Consider the following 18,106-nt stretch of genomic DNA (forward strand, 5'->3'; position numbering starts at 1 on the left):
GTGTTTTCACTGCGATGATCATCTTTTAAAAATGAACATATACTGGGACGTCCCTGGTGGTCCAGTGGTTAAGATTTCGCACTTCCACTGCCGAGGGCATGAGTCTGACCCCTAGTCAGGGCTAGGATCACGCACTGACTTGTGAGGCAGCCAAAAAAGAACATGTAACTACAGATGAGTAACTGCTGCGTAACCAAGATTCGCACATTTCTGGGCCTCTGTGAGTTGTGCACAACTGTACTGGTACCAAGTGGCACCACTCTAACTACATGGGCTTAAGACAACTTGATTCTGCACATTTAATTCAAGGCACATTTATGCAAAGTGATGGATGATGGCTCTTCAGAAGCCTCGGAGGACCACGTCGCTGGACACTAGAGACTGCAGGGTGGGTGTGCAGAACCCAAGGAGCCAGGGTGTCAAATCTGTGCTGAACGTACACTGACAGCAGCAATTTAGGTTCAGTCAACTTCTCCCCCCACCAAATGATGCTGCTGATTTTATTGGCTTTTCTTTAGTTATTGAATTAATTTTATAGGAACTACATCTATGAACTGATAAACAGATTATTATACATAATTACGGTAGGTTGCAGCCTTACAGTGTAAACAACCTAAGTTGACTGAAAAAACATCTTCCCTTTAGAGCAGTGTTTAAACTATTTAGACCATGAACCACAATCATAAAAACAATTTACATCAAGACCCAGTATATGCACATACACCCCCACATACTTCCCCGTCCTGTGCTCATGCAGTAAGAATTTCCTGAAATAAAATTTGCCCTTGCTACATGTGACGGGCTTTGATATTTTTCTACTCTATTTCACTTTTTTAAATGCCAGTTGTGACTCACTAAATTGGTTTTGTGCCCTACAGGCTGGAATCATGGCTTCAAAGCAGTCTATCCACCACCCAAGTTAGGGAAACCATGCAAAAGACCTAGAAGGCAAATTAACTTTATGGATGTCACAAAACTGAGGATTGTAAACACAATGGGTGTCTGTACGAGGGTTCAAAGAGAACTTAAAAAAACTGGTATGTGCAGTGCTTAAGAGCATGAGGCTCCAGACCAAAATGAGCATTCAGACTGTGGGACGGCCGGGGCATTCCTCTCCCAGCCTCAGCACACCACCTGTAAAACAGAGGTAAGGTCGTCCTGACACGATTCTAGGAGGCGTCAGTAATGAAAAATATTGAGCCTAGAGTGGGTAATCAATAAATGGTGGTTTAAACTTTGAAGTTGAGTAAACACTGCATTTCAGTTAAGAAGAGAAAAAAAATCACATGCATATAGGACAGGAAGACAGAGCTTAATCGTGTTTCTCAAGTGAAAAAGCCCCAGTGGTTTTGACTCAAAGTTATATGGGAAGCAACAGAACCTAGATGTGGTTGCCAAAAAAGCTACTGCAATCTTGGGCTGCATTTCCAAAAGTTCAGTCATAGAAAATAATAGTCCTCGTCTGCTCTGTACTGGGCCCCGCCTGGAGTGTCGGGTTCCGTCCTGAGGGATGTTTTGAAAGAGGGATTTTCAAGCGGAGCTTGAGGGCAGCTGTGGTGGTGACCAGGACACCAGAGCAGCAATATCCACCAGGACATCTATTCCACACATGTACTGAATGAGAAGAACCAAGACTTTGGGGTGGACATTTCAGTTTTCTAGAGGGGAGAACTTTCAAACACTGGGATCAGTTGCCTCTTGAGGTAATGTTCTCCCTTCTCTGGAGTCATTTAGCCAGAGATGCGATGTGTGTCCCTCCGGTGGGGTGGGAAGGTGCATGAAATGATCTGATCTGAGAATTTAAATCTTTTTATAATCCTCAAACCTCACTGCAGATAAAAACACAGGATGAGTTGGTTGCTGGCAGGGCTGGGAAGGGCAGGCAGGGGCTCTTCCAGGAGGCTCCCCTGGGCTCAGGTTCACTTAGCTAAAAATGGCGAATGACTCTCCCTCTGACATCCCCTGTTATGAAACAGGAGGACACCAGGAAAGGATAGAGTGCAAACAAAATGAAAACTGGCCCAGTGCTTATTCACCTCCCTTTCCCATCCCTCTCCCTCTGCGGTCATTAGCACCCTGGAGTCAAAGTGTCTAGAGATTCCACTGGGCTGAGTGGCTTTTCAGTGAGGAAGTTACAGCAGAGTCCTGATGCCACTGCAGAATGAAATCCCAGGATGTGGCAGGGAGATGAGTCTCCATATTGGTTGTCCAGCTCCACAGCCCGGGGGCCACAAAGCTCTGCGAGACTCTAGGAGAGAAACCACTGGTTTGAGATCTAGATGAATACTTCAGGGGCCGGCCGGGGAGGAGAATGAAACCAACCAAGATGGTGCAGGGAGAACGCCCTCAGTCTGCGCTGGCGTCAGGACTCTGCTGTAACTTTCCCCTTTCCCTGTCTCATGAAGTTTTATGGTGATTTGCTATACCAGCAATTGCAGCTGTCTTAGGCTCCAAGGAAAATTTCCAAGGCTGTCACACAAGGCTTCCAGGCAGGGGTTGGGGGGTGTTCAGTGCCTGACGGGTCCACCCTTGATTTTCCTTTTCCCTATACTGGAAACCAACTTAATTCCAATTTAAAACCATGAGTGTCCCAGATCTGGATGAACATACGATAGTTCGTCTCCACCTCCATCCCTCCAGCTGTAGCTTCCTCATTCCTTGGCCAAACTTAGTGGAAAAGCTGCCAGCACCCTGCTGTCCCCCTCCTTTCTCACCTCCTCACTTGGACTTGCACCCCAGGTCTCTGCTGATACTGCACTTGCCAGGCCACCAGGGGCCCCCTCATTGTTAAATTCAACGGACCCCTGACCCTTTGACCATTTCCTCCTCTTGAAATCCCCACAGATTTCCTCCTACCTCTCCAGCCACCTCTTCCCTTTGTGTGTGGGCTCCTTTTGCCATTCCTTCAATACGGATGTTCCTCACTAACATCTTCCCCACCCAACACCCATTCCAGAAGTGACTGTGCCCACTCACATGGCTTCAAGTACCTTTCCCAGGCTGATGAGCCCTAGGTCTATGAATGGCCTACACATCTCCCCTCTGAGTGGTGGACCAGTACCTCCAGCCCTCTGTGGGCTTTTCACCCAGGACTGCCAATGCTGAGCTGTTACCTGGGCCCATTCTCTTCCCAGCCTGCTCATCCCCAGTCACCACGGGCCTCCTTCCAGATCCCTGAAGAGCCTCCATCTCTTCCCAGTTCTCATCCCTGCCCTGTCCTTGCTCAGAACTTTCTTCTCTCTTCACTAGCTAACATGACTCACCCTTCAGATCTCAGGCTGGTTTTTTTTCCCTCAAAAGTCCACTGTGTAAAAGGCATGTCATTTCCTCGGAGAGGCCTTCCAGGAGCCTTGAGATGAGGTTAACTCCTCTGGTAATTCACCATTCATTAAATCATTATGGGCTTAATGTCTCTCTTCCACACTCATGGAAATCAGGGGGCTCAGGTCTGTTTTCACTGCTGAGCCGCTACATCAAGCCTATTACACAGCACAGTGACACCAGTGCCTGAAGGCTGAATGGATAATAAATATTTCTGGTTACCCAGACGCTCTTTCGGTACTTCCAGAGTTCCATCCTCATCACCACCCAATCATCAAGTCCTCCTGGGTCTGCCTCCTAAATATGAATCTCTCTCCATCTGCCTTATGCTAGAGTTAACCACCTTCAGCCCAGCCCGAAATATGGCCCAAAGCCTTCAAGATGGCTCCCTAGCCTCTGGCCTAGCCACCTCTAATCCAGCCTCCACAATCTTGTCTGAACAATCTTTTAAAATGTAAATTCACTCAACTACTCCCCCAGATTAAATCCTTCAATCAGTTCAGTTCAATTGCTCAGTCGTGTCCGACTCTTTGCGACCCCATGAATAGTAGCACGCCAGGCCTCCCCGTCCAACACCAACTCCCAGAGTTTACTCAAACTCATGTCCATCGAGTCGGTGATGTCATCCAGCCATCTCATCCTCTGTTGTCCCTTTATCCTCCTGCCCCTAATCCCTCCCAGCATCAGGGTCTTTCCCAGTAAGTCAACTCTTCGCATGAGGTGGCCAAAGTACTGGAGTTTCAGCTTCAGCATCAGTCCTTCCAATGAACACCCAGGACTGATCTCCTTTAGAATGGACTGGTTGGATCTCCTTGCAGTCCAAGGGACTCTCAAGAGTCTTTTCCAACACCACAGTTCAAAAGCATCAATTCTTCAGTGCTCAACTCTCTTCACAGTCCAACTCTCACATCCATACATGACCACTGGAAAAACCATAGCCTTGACTAGACAGACCTTTGCTGGACAAGTAATGTCTCTGCTTTTTAACATGCTATCTAGGTTGGTCATCGGAGAAAGCAATGGCACCCTACTCCAGTACTCTTGCCTGGAAAATCCCATGGACAGAGGAGCCTGGTAGGCTGCAGTCCATGGGATCGCGAAGAGTCGGACACGACTGAGTGACTTCCCTTTCACTTTTCACTTTCATGCATTGGAGAAGGAAATGGCAACCCACTCCAGTGTTCTTGCCTGGAGAATCCCAGGGATAGGGGAGCCTGGTGGCCTGCCGTCTATGGGGTCACACAGAGTCGGACACGACTGAAGTGACTTAGCAGCAGCAGCCAGTACTCTTGCCTGGAAAATCCCATGGGCAGAGAAGCCTGGTAGGCTGCAGTCCATGGGGTAGCTAAGAGTCGGACATGACTGAGCGACTTCACTTTCTCTTTTCACTTTCATGCATTGGAGAGGGAAATGGCAACCCACTCCAGTTTCTTGCCTGGAGAATACCAGGCACAGGGGAGCCTGGTGGGCTGCCGTCTATGGGGTCACACAGAGTCGGACACGACTGAAGTGACTTAGCAGCAGCAGCAGCAGGCTGGTCATAAATTTCCTTCCAAGGAGTAAGCGTCTTTTAATTTCATGGCTGCAATCACCATCTCCAGTGATTTTGGAGCCCCCCAAAACAAAGTCTGACACTGTTTCCACATCTATTTCCCATTAAGTGATGGGACCAGATGCCATGATCTTAGTTTTCTGAATGTTGAGCTTTAGGCCAACTTTTTCACTCTCCTCTTTCACTTTCAAGAGGCTCTTTAGTTCCTCTTCACTTTCTGCCATAAGGGTGGTGTCATCTGCATATCTGAGGTTATTGGTATTTCTCCTGGCAATCTTGATTCCAGCCTGTGCTTCTTCCAGCCCAGCGTTTCTCATGATGTACTCTGCATAGAAGTTAAATAAACAGGGTGACAATACACAGCTTTGACATACTCCTTTTCCTATTTGGAACCAGTCTGTTGTTCCATGTCCAGTTCTAACTGTTGCTTCCTGACCTGCATATAGGTTTCTCAAGAGGCAGGTCATTTGGTCTGGTGTTCCCATGTCTTTCAGAATTTTCCACAGTTTCTTGTGATCCACACAATCAAAGGCTTTGGCATAGTCAATAAAGCAGAAATAGATGTTTTTCTGGAACTCTCTTGCTTTTTCCATGATCCAGCAGATGTTGGCAATTTGATCTCTGGTTCCTCTGCCTTTTCTAAAACCAGCTTGAACATCTGCAAGTTCACGGTTCACATATTGCTGAAGCCTGGCTTGGAGAATTTTGAGCATTACTTTGCTAGCGTGTGAGATGAGTGCAATTGTACGGTAGTTTGAGCATTCTTTGGCATTGCCTTTCTTTGAGATTGGAATGAAAACTGACCTTTTCCAGTCCTGCAGCTACTGCTGAGGTTTCCAAATTTGCTGGCATATTGAGTGCAACACTTTCACAGCATCATCTTTCAGGATTTGAACTAGCTGAACTGGAATTCCATCACCTCCACTAGCTTTGTTCGTAGTGATGCTTTCTAAGGCCCACTTGACTTCACATTCCAGGATGTCTGGCTCTAGGTGAGTGATCACACCATCGAGATTATCTTGCTCATGAAGCTCTTTTTTGTACAGTTCTTCTGTGTATTCTTGCCACCTCTTCTTAATATCTTCTGCTTCTGTTAGGTCCATACCATTTCTGTCCTTTATCGAGCCCATCTTTGCATGAAATGTTCCCTTGGTATCTCTAATTTTCTTGACGAGATCTCTAGTCTTTCCCATTCTGTTGTTTTCCTCTATTTCTTTGCATTGATCACTGAGGAAGGCTTTCTTATCTCTCCTTGCTATTCTTTGGAACTCTGCATTCAGATGCTTGTATCTTTCCTTTTCTCCTTTGCTTTTTGCTTCTCTTATTTTCACAGCTATTTGTAAGGCCTCCTTAGACAGCCGTTTTGCTTTTTCGCATTTTTTTTTCTTGGGGATGGTCTTGATACCTGTCTCCTGTACAATGTCATGAACCTCCATCCATAGTTCATCAGGCACTCTATCTATCAGATTTAGTCCCTTAAATCTATTTCTCACTTCCACTGTATAATCATAAGGGATTTGATTGAGGTCATACCTGAATGGTCTACTGGTTTTCCCTACTTTCTTCAATTTAAGTCTGAATTTGCCAATAAGGAGTTCATGATCTGAGCCACAGTCAGCTCAGATGAATTTAACTCAGATGACCATTATATCTACTACTGTGGGCAGGAATCCCTTGGAAGAAATGGAGTAGCCATCATGGTCAACAAAATAGTCCGAAATGCAGTACTTGGATGCAATCTCAAAAACTATAGAATGATCTCTGTTCGTTTCCAAGGCAAACCATTCAATATCACAGTAATCCAAGCCTATGCCCCAACCAGTAACGCTGAAGAAGCTGAAGTTGAATGGTTCTATGAAGACCTACAAGACCTTTTAGAACTAACACCCAAAAAAGATGTCCTTTTCATTATAGGGGACTGGAATGCAAAAGTAGGAAGTCAAGAAACACCTGGAGTAACAGGCAAATTTGGCCTTGGAGTACGGAATGAAGCACGGCAAAGACTGATAGAGTTTTGCCAAGAGAACGCACTGGTCATAGCAAACACCGTCTTCCAACAACACAAGAGAAGACTCTACACATGGACATCACCAGAGGGTCAACACCAAAATCAGATTGATTATATTCTTTGCAGCCAAAGATGGAGAAGCTCTATACAGTCAGCAAAAAAATCCTAAAAAAATAGTTTAGGCCAAAACAAGCTGCCCCTCCCTGACTACCTCCCCACTCCCCATCCCCAATCTCTCCTACTTTATCTCTTGCCCTTTCAACTCTCTCCACAAACATTTCAGTTTTTTCCATTTCAGGAACTACAACACATTCTCACCTGGAGCCTAAGCACACTCTCTCCCATTTGTCTGGCCAACTCCAGTCCTTCTTCAGAGCTCATGTGTAGCCCTCCTGACGTCTGGGGCAAGTGCTCCCCACATGTGAGGCAAGTGCCGCTGCTCTGTGCCAGTGTATATGCACCATGGGACCTTCACAGAACTTTCCCCCCGCAACAGGGCACGGAGCGCAGCTCGTTCTAGAGCTCTTTCCATAGGCTGCCTCAGGGAGCACCACGTAACAGGAAGAAGCTTCAGACGGGACCCTGGAGCCCTGGCCATCAGACCGGGGGTTGTTTCACTAGTCTTTCACTGGAGAATACTACTCTTGAGCCAGGGAATGAGAGAGAAGGGAAACAAAGAAACACAACTGAGAAAGAACTTGGCTCAAATTCCACAGCCAGGCCTTGGGGGTACTTGTTTTTACTGTGTCGTGGGGTCTTACCACCCTAACTATGGCTTTCTTGGCTGTCTGCTATGCTATTTCCCCTAGAGGAATTTCACTCTGTGCAAACAGTTCTTCTGTGGCTATTTTGGTCAGCTCACCTGGGCCTGAAGCCAGCAACAGTTCCTAGGCCCAGTCCAATTGCCTAGCCTGGAAGAATTTAGAGCTGGTAAGGGAAAGACTAAACCATAGCTGGTTTTAGGAAACTAAGCTGGACCTCAAAGGGAGCTAAGAATGGACTGAGAGAGAAAGGATCAAGAAAGACTCTAAAATACTCTGAGCAAAAAATCCAACAATTAGAATAATCATATAAAAGAGATCGTAACAGTAGAAGGAATTTCATTGATTTTCATGAAAAGAGAATAGTTCCAGGTGTGGCTATTGCCAGAGGCAAGTAAAGATTGCAGATCCTGTCTCCACCCACTTATTGAGCCCTCCAGTCTTCTCCCAACTTTGACCTCAGCCTCAGCCCATGTGTGTGTCCAGAATTTCATCAAGAAGACTCCCTTTATCAGCCAAGATCCATTATTTCTCTCCTTATCGAACAAAACTCCTCGCAACAGCCACTGTACTTGCTGTCCCTCATTGCTCTCCTTCCAGTCTTTCTTGAACCTGTTCCAGCCAGGTTGCCCCTTTCCATCCACACCACAAAAATCACCTCCCCACCCCCCCACCAGGGACCTCCACTTTCCCAAGCTGGATGGTTAATTCTTAGATCTAGGCTTGTGTTATCTGACAGTTGGCCCCTCTTCCTCCTTGAAATAACATCTTCACTTGGCTTGCAGGGTGGCCTCTTACCCCTCTGGCTGCTTCTTCTAAGATTCCTTGGCTGGGTCTGTCTCTCAAATTCTAAATGCTTAATCTGCTCCAGGGCTCAGTCTTAGGTCCTGTTTTTTTTCTGTCTACACCTGTTTGTTGGGGGATTTCATCTAGTCTGGTAGCTTTAGAAACCAATCATATATATAGGTTCATACAGACCTAGTCCGGGCTTCCCTGGTGGTTCAGTGCTAAAGAATCTGCCTGGAATGCAGGAGACACAGGTTCGATCACTAAGTCGGCAAGATCCCCTGGAGAAGAATATGGCAACCCACTCCAGTATTCTTGCCTGGAAAATCCCATGGACAGAGAAATCTGATGGGCTACGTTCCATGGGATTGCAAGAGCCGGACACAACTTAGTGACTAAACCACCACAGTCCTGATGACTCCTAAACATGTATTCAGACTTGTATATCTTGACTGCCTACTGTTATCTCCACTTGGATGTACTGGTAAGCAACTCAAGCCTGCCCTAGCCCCAAAAAGGGCTCCTGTTAGCTCCCTAATTCCGTGCCTCCTTCAAACTTCCCCGGGGCAGTGAATGGAACTCCACTTTTTCAGCTATTCAGCCCTAAAACCTTGGGAGTCACCCTCGATCTTTCTTTTTTCCACTCTGTGTTAGTTGCTCAGTCCTGTTGGACTCTTTTGTGTCCTCATGGACTGTAGCCTGCCAGGCTCCTCTGTCCATGGAATTTTCCAGGCAAGAATACTGGAATGGGTAGCCATTCCCTTCTCCAGGGGATCTTCCCGACCCAGGGACTGAACCCGGGTCTCCGCATTGCAGGCAGATTCTTTATTGTCTTAGTCACTAGGGAAGCCCCCTCTCTACTTGTCAAGAAACACTTGAGCTCTATCTTCAAAATATATACAGAATCTGACTGCTTTCACAACCACTTCTTTTTATCACCCAGGTTCAGGTCCCCATCATCTCTCGCTTGGATAACTGTGAAAGTCTCCTAGCTGGGCTTCTGACTTTGTCCCTGCTGGTTTTATTCTCAACCAGCATCCCGAGACCCATCAAACTTAAATGCAATCCTGTTACTCCTCTGCTCAGAGTCCCTGCTACTGCTATTGCTGCTAAGTCGCTTCAGTCGTGTCCGACTCTGTGCGACCCCATAGACGGCAGCCCACTAGGCTCCTCTGTCCCTGGGATTCTCCAGCCAAGAATACTGGAGTGGGTTGCCATTTCCTTCTCCAATGCATGAAAGTGAAAAGTCAAAGTGAAGTCGCTCAGTCATGCCTGACTCTTAGCGACCCCATGGGCTGGAGCCTACCAGGCTCCTCCGTCCATGGGATTTTCCAGGCAAGAGTACTGGAGTGGGGTGCCATTGCATACTATCACCCAGTCAAATTAAGAGTCAAAGTCCACACCACAACACATAAGGGGTCCATGTGACCTCTCTGACTTAGCTGTCACTCTCTCTCACTCACCGCTTAGGCCATGCTGGCCTCCCTGCTATTCCAGTACATGCCAGCTAGGGCCCCTCTTCAGGGCCTTTGTACTCACTGTTCTCTCTGCTTGAGTTCTTACCGTCTGCCCTCCACAGATTGTTGTTTAGTCGCTAGGTCATGTCCAAATCTTTACGACCCCATGGACTCCCCAGATTAAGCCTGGCTCAATCCCTCCCATCCCTCCTTCAGGGTTTTCTCAAACTCCCTTCTCTGACAGCCCTACGTAAACCATACCCCTCATGTTCTCCTGTCCTCTATTCAGTTTTCCCCTTAGCACTTCTTATTGTCTGATATCCACTAGTTACTTCATGTCTTCTACCAGATGTACCTTCCTTACCTACTGGCAAGGAAGACACTTCATATATAGAAAACCCGCAGATCTGCATGTCCTGGCACTAGGTGCTGGCATCCACTCACCAGGTCAGCTCAGCCGATCCAATCGCAGAAGGAACTCAACTCTGCCGGTCACCTCACATGGGGACAAGAGTCTATGTGTGGACCAGCACAGTCGAGTCTTTCTCCTGGACAGAAACCTCAGACGTGCACCTCATCACTACACACCAGATGCCGAATCTCAATGCCTCTTTCAATGAACAGGTACTGGGGAGAAATTCTTTCACAAGTGAGTTAAGACGATGCGGGTCCCTGCTGTCTGAAGACCTCTTATCTGTCTCCACCCTGCAGCTCTCTCCTGAAAATGGGACCGTATCATTTGCTAGCTCGCATCCTATCAGACTGGAAAGGACCCTAGAGAAGTGAGTGGGGACATGGGACAGCCAGCAGGGGGTGGTGAGAAAGAGTCCCAGGCAACGGTACAAAAATACTGGGCCTCAGAACACTGCCAAAAACAGGAAAGAAGAAACCAAGACACACTTTTTCCCCTCTAAAGAATATCATTATGTACAAACTTTATGTACATGCTTTCTCTGCTTTGACACATTTGTGAGTCACTCTGTACATTCGTCTGGGACATAACTGGTTAAAGTTAGTGGTGACTTCATTTCCCCTGGGACGAGACAGTCACCATTTATTCTTCTGATGGCTGGGAAATGTTTGGGTCTGCTCTGAGGCTAGTCTGAGAAGACTTCCAGTTAGACACTAGCTGGGGGCAGAAAGAGTCCACATCCAGTCACACGGCCCTGCCTGCCGTCTCTTCCTCCCTATTCACACCCTCTGAAAGGCGGCTTTGTGGTTCCACCGAGTCCCCTAGGAGAGATAACAAACACTCCACAGAGGAAGCTCTAGAAAGAGGACATTTGGGAGTGTGCAGGCCAGTGCCTGCTGCTTTCTGAGCCGTTTTCACTGCGTGGCTGGGATGAAGAGACCACCTAACAGCCTCAATCATGGCTTGGGGACAGATGCATCCAGTGAGGTGGGGCTTCTGGCTAGAGACAACATGCAGTGCTGATGCGGAAACAAACTGTAGCTCAGGGGAATGAGATGGGCAAAGGGAGGATTCCGTTGGGTCTGCAAGCACCTTCTTCCTGTGCCAAACAGCTCTGACGTCTCAACGTTGCTTGGAGTTGCTCACAGAGGGTAAACTGAGAAGCAGCAAAACTGAGCACTTTGTTCTTTGTACGCCTCTGCTCCTGAGCAGCACTCATCTCCCAAGAGCACGCCAGCTTGAAGGCCAAGCTGATGAGAAGCAACCCCCCAGGCCAGTGGGGGCCTCAGAATACCCAGGAGAGTGTAAGCCAGACGAGCAGTGGAAGTGGCAGCGTCCCCAAGCTGCCAGAGCTGATTCAGCTTGCTTCTGGGCTCGCTTCTCACCTTGAGTGAGGCAATACAAAAACCCGTTTTCCATTTCGGAATCCTGTCAACTGGAACAAATCCACCAGTGGGAGCATCTTCACAAGGGCAATCTCTAACCTCTTTCCTACTCAAACAGATAGTGCCCTTGAATTAGCACTGCCCCACATTTTCACCTTCTTCATTCATCTTTCCAACCAGCTTCAACAGACAACTGGCAAACTGACAGCAAAGTGAGACCCTCCCCGCCCTGAGGTCTCCAGGAGAATGCTGCTAGCCAAGGAAAGATCTGATAACCGAAGAAGTAGTTCTTAACAGAGAAAAGTGACTCTGAACTATGTTTCAGAAATACAAAGATCTAAGTGCTGACTCTGTGTAGAAAGGAATAAAGAAAAAGTTCTTTTTCCTTCCTTCAATAGAAGGAAGTCACTTGAGGAGATCCATGTGGATTCAAAACAAAAGCAAAGCAAAAACAAAAAAGCATCAACAAATGCATTCCATAATGATATCCACTTCTTAGCCCATCTTGGCCTCCAGCCCAGCTGGTTTAGAACTTGCTGGGAAGACATTCACAAATCCAGTTAAGCTGCTCAAAGGGAAACTCCAGATATAACACCCAATACACTAATAAGAAAATACTAGAGTGCCTCCGAATAGATTTTGCTCTAAGTCTGCAGCTCACGAAGTTTCAGATTGGACAATGTAATCATTTAAACTCAGAAGTACTCATATCTCTACATTTTCTGATACTCTATGCACCCTTTAAAGCAGTTTTTCTCTGCACCTTTCATTCTGTGGCCATTGTCTATCTCCTGCAAAATAATTCCTAAATTTTTCAATCTCTCGACATAAAGCTTCCAATTTGTGTGTTGACAGAAAACAAAGGAGGTAACATTACATCTTAGAAGAATATGTTACATTTCATCATAGAAATGTGGGTGAGCAAGGTCTATAAGATTGCTAAACCCAAGCCAACACTAGGGTCTACTGGTTAGCTGCAACAAGCTTAAATGTTTTCAAAAAGGCCTTGGTTGGGCAATCCTTGCGTAAAGCAAGCTTGTGAATGATCATATACCTATAGCGAAAGCAACTGTTTAGGCTACAAGAGACTGTGCAACTTCTCCAAAACGCTACTATTCACCAACAGAAGAACTAGGAATTTCAAGGCCAAAGATATCAAAATGAATTGTCCTCTCTGCTGTTATGCCAGGAGGCTCCTTTACCCAGACATTTGCCAGAATCTTCTTAACGCTTCTTCTCTCCTCTGACAGGCCTGCAGAGGCCCAAACTTAATAGAATCTGAGAGAAAAGAGCCTATCGGTCTATAAGAAGCCAAATAGTGAGGCCAAACTCTTTCTCCTGGCATCAGTTCTCCCTGCAGAGCTGTGAAGTGACGCTCCAATGATGAACTAACTCTACTTGGGTCTCCTTGACAAAGAGACCATGTCTTTACAAGCCTAGCCCAGAGGGTTCATAATTATGTCAGACCAGCTTTTTTTTTTTTTTCCTCATTGTTGCTGCTTTTAAACAAAGAGGTTAAGCCTCTGTATAACCTAGTGGAAGAACCAGAATTAGAAAACTTACCAATCACCCCAGCCAATGAGAATCCATTTCCAACAGGTATTAATGCCTGTTAGAAGCCACTGGTCTGACAGAGTGTGGTCCACTGGAGAAGGGAATGGCAAACCACTTCAGTATTCTTACCTTGAGAACCTCATGAACAGTATGAAAAGGCAAAATGGTAGGATACTGAAAGGGGAACTCCCCAGGTCGGTAGGTGCCCAATATGCTACTGGAAATCAGTGGAGAAATAACTCCAGAAAGAATGAAGGGATGGAGCCAAAGCAAAAACAATACCCAGTTGTGGATGTGACTGGTAATAGAACAAGGTCCGATGCTGTACAGAGCAATATTGCATAGGAACCTGGAATGTCAGGTCCATGAATCAAGGCAAATTGGAAGTGGTCAAACAGGAGATGGCGAGAGTGAACATCAATATTCTAGGAATCAGCAAATTAAAATTGACTGGAATGGGTGAATTTAACTCAGATGACCATTATATCTACTACTGCGGGCAGGAATCCCTTAGAAGAAATGGAGAAGCCATCATGGTCAACAAAAGAGTCCGAAATGCAGCACTTGGATGCAATCTCAAAAACGACAGAATGATCTCTGTTCGTTTCCAAGGCAAACCATTTGATATCACAGTAATCCAAACCTACACCTCAACCAGTAACACTGAAGAAGCTGAGTGGTTCTATGAAGACCTACAAGACCTTTTAGAACTAACACCCAAAAAAGATGTCCTTTTCATTATAGGGGACTGGAATGCAAAAGTAGGAAGTCAAGGAACACCTGGAGTAACAGGCAAATTTGGCCTTGGAGTATGGAATGAAGCAGGGCAAAGGTTAATAGAGTTTTGCCAAGAGAACGCACTCACTGGTCATAGCAAACACCCTCTTCCAACAACACAAGAGAAGACTCTACCCATGGACATCACCAGATGGTCAACACCGAAATCAGACTGATTATATTCTTTGCAGCCAAAGATAGAGAAGCTCTATACAGTCAGCAAAAACAAGACCAGGAGCTGACTGTGGCTCAGATCATGAACTCCTTATTGGCAAATTCAGACTTAAATTGAAGAAAGTGGGGAAAACCACTAGACCATTCAGGTATGACCTCAATCAAATCCCTTATGATTATACAGTGGAAATGAGAAATAGATTTAAGGGACTAAATCTGATACAGTGCCTGATGAACTATGGACGGAGATTTGTGACACTGTACAGGAAACAGGGATCAAGACCATCCCCAAGAAAAAGAAATGCGAAAAAGCAAAACGGCTGTCTGAGGAGGCCTTACAAATAGCTGTGAAAATAAGAGAAGCAAAAAGCAAAGGAGAAAAGGAAAGATACAAGCATCTGAATGCAGAGTTCCAAAGAATAGCAAGGAGAGATAAGAAAGCCTTCCTCAGCGATCAATGCAAAGAAATAGAGGAAAACAACAGAATGGGAAAGACTAGAGATCTCGTCAAGAAAATTAGAGATACCAAGGGAACATTTCATGCAAAGATGGGCTCAATAAAGGACCGAAATGGTATGGACCTAACAGAAGCAGAAGATATTAATAAGAGGTGGCAAGAATACACAGAAGAACTGTACAAAAAAGAGCTTCACGACCCAGATAATCACGATGGTGTGATCACTCACCTAGAGCCAGACGTCCTGGAATGTGAAGTCAAGTGGGCCTTAGAAAGCATCACTACGAACAAAGCTAGTGGAAGTGATGGAATTCCAGTTCAGCTAGTTCAAATCCTGAAAGATGATGCTGTGAAAGTGTTGCACTCAATATGCCAGCAAATTTGGAAACCTCAGCAGTAGCTGCAGGACTGGAAAAGGTCAGTTTTCATTCCAATCCCAAAGAAAGGCAATGCCAAAGAATGCTCAAACTACCGCACAATTGCACTCATCTCACACGCTAGCAAAGTAATGCTCAAAATTCTCCAAGCCAGGCTTCAGCAATATGTGAACCATGAACTTGCAGATGTTCAAGCTGGTTTTAGAAAAGGCAGAGGAACCAGAGATCAAATTGCCAATATCCGCTGGATCATGAAAAAAGCAAGAGAGTTCCAGAAAAACATCTATTTCTGCTTTATTGACTATGCCAAAGCCTTTGATTGTGTGGATCACAAGAAACTGGAAAATTCTGAAAGAGATGGGAATACCAGACCACGTGACCTGCCTCTTGAGAAAGCTATATGCAGGTAAGGAAGCAACAGTTAGAACTGGACATGAAACAAGAGACTGGCTCCAAATAGGAAAAGGAGTACGTCAAAGCTGTGTATTGTCACCCTGTTTATTTAACTTCTATGCAGAGTACATCATGAGAAACGCTGGGCTGGAAGAAGCACAAGCTGGAATCAAGATTGCCGGGAGAATATCAATAACCTCAGATATGCAGATGACACCACCCTTATGGCAGAAAGTGAAGAGGAACTAAAAAGCCTCTTGATGAAAGTGAAAGACAGGGAAAAAGTTGGCCTAAAGCTCAACATTCCGAAAACTAAGATCGTGGCATCTGGTCCCATCACTTCATGGGAAATAGATGTGGAAACAGTGGAAACAGTGTCAGACTTTATTTTGGGGGGGGCTCCAAAATCACTGGAGATGGTGATTGCAGCCATGAAATTAAAAGATGCTTACTCCTTGAAAGGAAAGTTATTGAAAAGCAGAGATATTACTTTGCCAACAAAGGTCCGTCTAGTCAAGGCTATGGTTTTTCCAGTGGTCATGTATGGATGTGGAAGTTGGACTGTGAAGAAAGCTGAGTGCCGAAGAATTGATGCTTTTGAACTGTGGTGTTGGAGAAGACTCTTGAGAGTCCCTTGGACTGCAAGGAGATCCAACCAGTCCATCCTAAAGGAGATCAGTCCTGGGTGTTCACTGGAAGGACTGTTGCTGAAGCTGAAACTCCAATGCTTTGGCCACCTCATGCGAAGAGTTGACTCATTGGGAAAGACTCTGATGCTGGGAGGGATTGGGGGCAGGAGGAGAAGGGGACGATAGAGGATGAGATGGCTGGATGGTATCACCGACTCGACGGACATGAGTTTGAGTGAACTCCAGGAGTTGGTGATGGACAGGGAGGCCTGGCATGCTGTGATTCATGGGGTCGCAAAGAGTCAGACACGACTTAGTGACTGAACTGAACTGAGAAGCCACTGGAACACTGACATCATCAGCCCAATTGATAGGCTGTCTAACAGATTAGCCCCCTTCATTGCACACAAGAATTTAAAACAAAACAAGACACTGCAGTTATATTCATTATTGCAGACAACAGGTTTCTTTATGCTATCAAATCTAAATTACTCCTATGGTGTGGATTCTACCATCATTCCCTTCAAAGCCTACGAGCTGGCCAACACCCTAAATGTTCTAGCCTGAAAAATCATCCAAAATACCAACTCAACACTTAGTCCTCCACTGTCATACTTAATGCCTTCCGAGGTACAGCATGCAAGGTTACTGCATGCCAGTGTACTGCCCAACAGTCATCACTCTTCTATCTGCAATCAAACCCGTGTAATGGTGACCATGGGTCAATTCACTGTTTAAAGCGGATTTACCAGTTCCTCCCTCCCTTTCTCTAAGAAAGCAACAGATAAGTGAGCAAGAAGTAGTCTCAGAAGAAGACACAAACTTCGGGATAATATGCACTGAGAAAAGCCAGACTGAGGCGCCCTGGATCAAGTTAATTAAGAAACAATTAAACACGACAGTATCTTGGAATCAAAACCAAGGAATGCCGTGAGGACAGGTTTCTCAACTGCTCAGAGGAGAAGACACAATTCCTTTTCATCTAAAATTAGAAAGCCACCCAGAACATAAACCAAGAAGCATGGGTAGAAGGCTGAGAATCATAAGCTAGCAATGGGCATGGAGGTGGGGTGGAGGAAGAAAGTAAATATCCATATTGTTTTACTTCTTCTGTTATTCATTAGGTTTGCTCCTGGCCTTTGGGATTCGGCAGTTCCACCCTCCCCACACCCATGGGATATCAGGCAACAGGCTGGGAGCTCTGTCCACAAGTTCTTAAACGTCTCACAATTCTGCTAAGCGTTGGCAGATATCTAGCTGGAAGCTCAAAGATGCAAGTGAAAATATTAAAAGGTTTCTGCCCACTCCTCAGTCTAAGGCGAGAGGTCATCTACTTAGGGAGTGCCCTTGTGTGTCCTGATACCATCTCTAGACTTTCTACCCAGAGAACTACGTTGGCTTCCACGCCCATCAGTGCCCATGTGTTGGCGCCGTCGGAATTTCAAGTATTCCCCCGCCCCTCTCTGCAGTCGGGAGAACACTGAATCGCTGGTGGGCACCTAGAGTCAGAATGCAAGAGGGTCCCGGAACACAGGACAAGCGCACAGGGAGCCGACCGCCTCCTCAGAGCAGACCCAGGCAACGTCCCCGGGCCGGGAAACACTCAGGTGGGCCGGCGACCAGGCAGACGGGGTGCCAGGTTTGCCCTGGGTGCCCGCTCCTCTCGCCAGCCCCGGAAGCGCCTCCCTCCCGCCTAGCGGGCTCCGAGGGGGCGGGGAGTCGAACGCCCCCTTCCGGGTGCCTCCGCCTGGCTGGCCAGCCCCGCTCCTCCTCCGGGCGGGAATCCTCCCTCCCCGCCCCTACCGGAGCCGGGCCCCGGCGCCAGGTCCGGCCCCAGGGGGGAACCCCCAGTCCCGGCTCCCTCTCCCTGCGGCCTCTGCCCGTCTTCCCGACCCTTGAGAGCCGGGAAGACCCCGCCGGCAGCGGTCAGGACCCACCGCTCATTACGACATCTTCCTCCCTGGCCTCCGCCGCCTCCGCCGCCACCGAGAGCCTGACACCGCCCGCCTAGCACCCGCCAATCCCGGAGCCTGCCATCGCCCGAGCGACGGCAGCGTTCACCA

General features: G+C 46.8%; 1 protein-coding gene across 1 annotated transcript in view; it reads right to left on the bottom strand.

Annotated features, from left to right (window-relative positions):
- Nucleotides 1-18,063, bottom strand: part of SP2 (Sp2 transcription factor) — a 31,245-nt gene extending 13,182 nt beyond the window's left edge. Inside the window, exon 1 of the mRNA XM_019981430.2 lies at nucleotides 17,981-18,063. Within this exon, the coding sequence (XP_019836989.2) occupies nucleotides 17,981-17,987 (7 nt within the window). The 5' untranslated portion in view covers nucleotides 17,988-18,063. The remainder of the gene's footprint in view (nucleotides 1-17,980) is intronic.
- Nucleotides 18,064-18,106: the final 43 nt, after the last annotated feature.

Source organism: Bos indicus, chromosome 19 (genome assembly GCF_029378745.1).
Source record: "Bos indicus isolate NIAB-ARS_2022 breed Sahiwal x Tharparkar chromosome 19, NIAB-ARS_B.indTharparkar_mat_pri_1.0, whole genome shotgun sequence".
In the NCBI taxonomy this organism is placed as follows: Eukaryota; Metazoa; Chordata; class Mammalia; order Artiodactyla; family Bovidae; genus Bos; species Bos indicus.